The 6,887-nt window shown below is 38.6% G+C and overlaps 1 protein-coding gene across 1 annotated transcript; it reads left to right on the top strand.

Moving 5' to 3' along the window:
- The first annotated feature begins 5,206 nt into the window (after nt 1-5,206).
- Nucleotides 5,207-6,491, top strand: LOC147849515 (uncharacterized). Its single transcript, XM_087337463.1, has one exon. The coding sequence runs from the start codon at nt 5,410-5,412 to the stop codon at nt 6,199-6,201; it is 792 nt and encodes a 263-aa protein (XP_087193589.1). The 5' UTR covers nt 5,207-5,409; the 3' UTR covers nt 6,202-6,491.
- Nucleotides 6,492-6,887: the final 396 nt, after the last annotated feature.

Raw genomic sequence — 6,887 nt, 5'->3', positions numbered from 1 at the left:
TCAAAGGAAGGCGTGTGCGATGTGCACCGTCCGATTTGGATAAGAAAGAACGATAAAAATCTATCAGAGGTCACCCAACTTTGAGTCCTTGGTCGCCCAACCCTGACTGATGCAGGTTGCCCAACCACCCAATTTTTAGAACAATAAATGAAGTACTTAATAAAAATAATATTAAAATGTAATGGTTTGGTGGTTAGACTTTTTTTTTTTTGTTAATAGGTGCATGGTTTAAAGCTCTTTTCCTCTCTTATTAAGAAGAGAGTTTATTTTGCTTATTGGTAAATTTTAATATCATTTAGGGGTAAAAGCATGCGAGTGGAAACACTATTATAGCTAATTAGCTACTAAAATGGTCACAACTAATTAGCTATTTGTTTAGCTAGTTTTTTGTGGGAAAATCATAAGGATGGTTTACGAAATTTTATGTTTTATTAGTTAAATACATGTCATTTAGCTACTACCATAGTGTAGTACAGTAGCTAATTAGCTAAGTGGTAGCTAATTAGCTAAGTGGTAGCTAATTAGCGACTACCATAGTTTAGTACAATAGCTAATTATCTACCACTTACCTAATTAGCTACTACCATACTTTAGCTGAGTAGCTAGTTAACTAACTGGTAGCTAATTAGCTATTACTATAGTTTAGTACAATAGCTAAGTGGTAGCTAATTAGCTACTACAATACTTTAGTGTAGTAGCTAATTAGTTAAGTGGTAGCTAATTAGCTACTACCATACTTTAGTTATAGTGGTTAATTAGCTAGTACCATACTTTAACTGAGTCGCTAATTAGCTACTACCATACTTTAGTTGAGTAGCTAATTAGCTACTACCATACTTTAGTTGAGTAGCTAATTAGCTACTACCATACTTTAGTTATAGTGGTTAATTAGCTAGTACCATACTTTAATTGAGTCGCTAATTAGCTACTACCATACTTTAGTTGAGTAGCTAATTAGCTACTACCATACTTTAGTTGAGTAGCTAATTAGCTAAGTGGTAGTTAATTAACTACTACCATAGTTTAGTACAATAGCTAATTAGTTAAGTGGTAGCTAATTAGCTACTACCATACTTTAGTTATAGTGGCTGATTAGCTACTACCATACTTTAGTTGAGTCGCGAATTAGCTAATTGGTAGCTAATTAGCTACCACCATACTTCAGCTAAGTAGCTAATTAGCTAAGTGGTAGCTAATTAGCTACTACCATAGTTTAATACAGTAGCTAATTAGCTACTACCATAGTTTAATATAGTAGTTATTCCAATAGGGGATTAACAATTCTGGTAGCTAATTAGCTACTACCATACTTTAGTTGAGTAGCTAATTAGCTAAGTGGTAGCTAATTAACTACTACCATAGTTTAGTACAATAGCTAATTAGTTAAGTGGTAGCTAATTAGCTACTACCATACTTTAGTTATAGTTGCTAATTAGCTAAGTGGTAGCTAATTAGCTACTACCATAGTTTAATACAGTAGCTAATTAGCTATACCATAGTTTAATACAGTAGCTAATTAGCTACTACCATAGTTTAGTATAGTAGTTATTCCAGTAGGGGATTAGCAATTCTGGTAGCTAATTAGCTATAGTCATAACCAAATAATTAGCGCTAATTAGCTATTGTTCTAGGCAGCTAAATAGCTATCAATGGTAGCTAATTAGCTATTACTAGTAGCTAGTTAGCTATGGTCATATTCAGAGGTAGCTAATAAGCTAACTAACTAAGCTCAAAAGTCAAAACAAATGTTGAGATAAATGTAAATACCTGAGGTACATCAAGAAGATGAATGGGATGCTCCTCGTATTGACTCCTTCCAACACGTTTCCTGCATAAATCCTTCTTATTGGGTGAAACCCTACTCTCATTAGTCCAAAATATTGTGATTATATCCTTGATTTTTTATGTTATGGGTGTCATTGGCTTACATCTTGTTGTTAGCTTTAGCAGATTAGTTCCTTCACCCAAGGAAACTATCCGGTTTAATGTATTGTACACACTTTTTCCACTAACACCAATTACCTTAGATATCACACTGATGTTAATATCGTCAACATCACTATTAAGTAACATCATTAGACTAGACCTTTTTAAGACAAGATCATCTTCTGACCTACTACTCATGGATACGAAACTATTACAGAGATTATTTACTAGTATAGATGTTATGTTTGCTTTAAGACCATCACAATCAACTAACTCCTTTATTGATGCATCATTTAATATTCCATAAAGTACTACCTTCTTGTCTTCATTGCTGATGTGCTTGGTTTGAACATTGAAATAGTCTACAACCTTTCTCTCTATGATAGTAGTTCATTACTTCCATTCTCAGTGATATTTAGACCTATATCGCAACCAATACTATCTTTACCTTTAGTGAGTGTGGCTTTTGTATCCTTCAATAATTGACGATGTTTTCTTCTTCTTTTTTCTGCCCAATACTTTTGTATCACTTGTTGTGTCCTGATAGCGTCATCCCTGTCCTGATGATCATTGAGGAGTAATTCTAAACACCCTCCTTCCCCTTCCATTTGGCTTGATGGGTTTAAACCCTAATTTCCCCGAAAAAAAGACACGTATTAAAGATGGCTATGGGCTACAACAATACACAAAAATATTCCACAATACACAAGATAATCAATAAATAGAATAGTTATTCAAATCCAAGACCGAACAGTGGTGGTAATCCAGGGCCGAATAGTCGCGGCAACTAAGTGTAGAAGGGCGGTAGTGGAGGAGTGAACTCCATTTGATCGAACAGTTTTGACAATCCAGGACCGAACAATTGCGGCAATTGAGTGTAGAATGATGGCAATGGAGGAGTGAATTCCGTTGGATCGAATAGTGGCAGATGATTCTTGGAACGCACACTGACGACAACTAAGAGTAGAATGGCAGTAGTGGAGAAGGAGTGAACTCCTTTGGATCAAAAAGTGGCAGCAATACACCACCAAACAATAGCAACAACTAAGTGTAGAATGATGGCAATGGATGAGTGAACTCCGTCAAATCGAAAAGTGAACAGTAGCGGCAACTAAGTATAGAATGATGGCAATGGAGGAGTGAAGTCCGTCAGATTGAACAGTGCCAGATGATGCTTGGAACGCACAGTGATGACAACTGAGAGTACAATGGTGGCAATGGAGAAGGAGTGAACTCCCTCAGATTGAAAAGTGGCAACAATACACGACCGAACAGTAGCGGCAACTAAGTGTAGAATGTTGGCAATGGATGAGTGAACTCCGTCAAATCAAAAAGTGGCAGCAATCTAGGACCAGTCACCAAATAGTAGTGACAACTAAGTGTAGAATGATGGCAATGGATGAGTGAACTCCATCAGATCGAACAGTGGCAGATGATGCTTGGAACGCACAGTGATGGCAACTGAGAGTAGAATGGCGACAGTGGAGAAGGGGTTAATTCCATTGGATCGAAAAGTGGCAGCAATATACGACCTTCACAATAGCGGCAACTGAGTGTAGAGTGGCGGCAATGGAGGAGTGAACTCCGTCGGATCGAACAGTAGCAGATGATACTTGGACCACACAGTGCCGATAACTGAGTGTAGAATGGCGGCAATGGAGGAGTGGACTCAATAGGATTTAGCAACAGTGGTAGTAATCTAAGCCAGAATACTCAACCAAAGATGACCCACGTGATGTGGCAAAGGATCATGCATAATGGACCTAGGAATTCAGTATATAATTTGTGGTGCACATATCAATTTATGTTTCACGTTTATGTTGCACATTTATGGTGCTCATTTATATAATTAAAACTCTCTACTATTTTCAATGGTAGCTTTTTGCATAGCTAATTTATCAATGGTAGCTTTTTGCAAAAATGACTATTTATCAATGGTAGCTTTTTGCATAGCTAATTAGCTATGTCAAGGACATATCTAATTGTTTCCACTTGCATGCTTTCACCCTTAGGTTTTCTTCTTCTTCAACTTCTTTCTTTTTTAGGGTTTCGACATTTGGTTTTGGGATTTTAGCAACTATCAATTGATTCTTGCATGTATATTAATGTACTCTTCCCATCAACGAGGAAGAGATTAATATATGATTGATTCAATATGTGACGCTTATCGATCAATATATGTGCTACATTCAATCACACTTAATATTGGCAATACAATATTTCTTTCTAGTGCACCTTTTCCTTAGATTATATAGTTTGCAACAAAAATACAAATGCAAAACCAACTTACTATAATAATGAAATATGTTTCAAATCGAACCACCATTAGACATAAGGTTCAAATGATGTTTAAGAAAAACAATAATTCATTAGACTAAAAGAAAGTAATGGAAACAATTCTACCTTATTTCACTTAGTGGAATATGTTATTAAACCCCAAAATGCTTTCTTCTTTTCATATTTCATCTATCCAGTCAATATTGTACCTCTTGTTACATGCAAATGAACACAAATTCAACGATGACATACTTGAAACTTAAAACTTAAAACATAAATCAATGTATGGCATACTTGAAACATAAACCTTAAAACATGAATCAACATATGACATACTTGAAACATAAAACTTAAAATATAAATCAACATATGACATACTTGAAACATAAAACTTAAAACATAAATCAACATATGACCTACTTGGAACATAAAACGTAAAATTGTTGAGAATCGAACTCAACTTCCTAGAGGAATAGGTTCACACTAGCCCATGGTCATACCATGCTAGTTTTGTAAATAGCAGAAAGGGTGCTTGCCCTAGCTTAGTTGGTATATAAACCAACTCATTGTAATTTAGTTATTGTTGGAAGTCTTATGTAATATACAGTTGATTATCTCTCTCTCTCTCTCTCTCTCTCTCTCTCTCTCTCTCTCTCTCTCTCTCTGTTTTTGACCGTTACTCTCTGTTTTTGACCGTTACGTGGCCGTCATCTGCTGCCGCCGTCGTCTGCAGCCGCGTCATCTGCTGCCGCCGTCGTCTGCTGCTGCCGACGACGCCGCCTGTTGTCGCTGTTGCTGCTGACGCCGCCGTCGCCTGCTGTCGTCGTCGCCGTCGTCTGCCGACTGTCGCCGCCGTTTGCTGCCGCCGTCTCCGTCGTCTGTCGACGGTCATCGTCGTCTGCTGCCGCCGTCTGCCGTCTGCCGTCTGCCGACTGTCGCCGTCGCCGTCACCGTTGCCATCTTCTTTCGTCTACCGTCGTTCTTGGGTGTGTTGTTTGCCGATTGTCGCCGTCCTCGATTCTTGGCCGCTTTTATCGTGTGTAGCCGTTGCCCTTCATCGTGGTACTTCACTTACCGGACGACGTCACCGGCTGAAACAAGCATACATGTGCTTCTACACTCATATCTAGCGCGAAAGACGTCGATGCTCGGCTAAGTTTTTTCTGTCCTTTTGTCTTTTTCTTTCTTTATCTTTTGAATTACAAGATGACTTCTCGACGAAACCATAAGGAAACAAACGAAGAAATTATAAGTAAGGAAGATTTTTTAGATGTCCTTAACCGGTTCGTTAAAATGGAAAAATGGGTGAAAGAAATTGAAGCTGAAAAACAAAAAGATAAGGAAGAAAGAGAATTGCTTATTGCTGAAGTAGCGAAACTTAAGGTAGATAACGTAAACCTTCAAAAACGAATTAAGGACCTTGAAACATCTAGGGAAGATGGTGAAATATCTTCTCTAGAGGATATTAAGGACGAGATAAAAAAAGTTAAAGAAGAGGTTAAAAGTGATATGGAACTAGCAAAAACTGGGTGGGTTGATGTAGTAAAACGTAATATTAAAAAAGAACTAAAGGACGAAAATATTGTAAACACTACCCTCGAGGAGGAAAAAATGCGTCAAGCTCGACGCCTAAATGTACGAGTTACTGGGCTCAAGGAAGGGGCATCTCCCGACGAAGATGCACAAACCTTGGGTAAAATGTTGGGATATGAAGCCCTACCAATCACTAAAACTTGGAGGGTAGGGCGTGACACCACTAGGAAAAGAGCTTTAGTTCTTCAATTTAAGGACTCGGAATCTAGAATCGCCTTTTTTAAAAAGAGACCAATTCTTCGAGGATTGGGCGGGGAGCCCATCTACCTCGATGAAGACTTGACCAAGATGCAAATTGAGTATCGTAAAACTTGTATGCCGCGAGTCATACAAGCTCGTAAAGAGGGGCATCGTGCCTTCTACCGAGACGGACGGGTCATAATAAATGATCGCGCTGCCAATTGACGGCGTGTGGCCCATGTGACAAATAATAGACTTAGGATGAGTTTATGGAATTGTAACGGTGCACTTTGGACACACCCTGGCCGTCTAGAGGAGATTTTGAGGGTATCTGATATACTTTTTTTGGTAGAAACACATCAAAGTCCAAATCGAGGATTACCACGAGTTGATGGTTTTCGTTGGGAATCTGTCTTTAGACAAACCTCACGTCGACACACTACTAGAGGGTCTGGAGGGGTTGCGATATTATTTCGGAGAGAGATACATAGTAGGATAGAAATACTAAAGAAAGACCCAGAAGCCCATTTTATGTGGGTGAAAGTACTCACTAGCAAAGATCAGGTGATATTTATTGCCATTTGTTACTTCCCCCCGAAAGGATCTCGGTATAATATGGCTGGAGTGGCGAGTATAGTTGATGAAGGAACGCCACATGGGCCTTCTCCATACGAACCTTTATCGGATGACATAATCCGATATTCTTCTCAAGGGGAAGTCTTCCTTGTAGGAGATTTCAATGCGAGAACCCAATCCCGCCAATGCACAATATTTCAGATGGATAGAAACCTAGAAATGGTGAATGTCGACCCTTTAGCCTTAGGCATAACACGTACATCAAAAGATCAAGGTGCGGACGCCACAAGCTTTGGCCATCATCTGCTTGAACTTGGAAGCCGACACTAGATGAT

Source organism: Azolla caroliniana, unplaced genomic scaffold (genome assembly GCF_043228905.1).
Source record: "Azolla caroliniana isolate FFs.n. ecotype wild unplaced genomic scaffold, voAzoCaro1.0.p SCAF_41, whole genome shotgun sequence".
Taxonomy (NCBI): Eukaryota; Viridiplantae; Streptophyta; class Polypodiopsida; order Salviniales; family Salviniaceae; genus Azolla; species Azolla caroliniana.
This window is presented reverse-complemented; position numbering and strand designations above follow the sequence as displayed.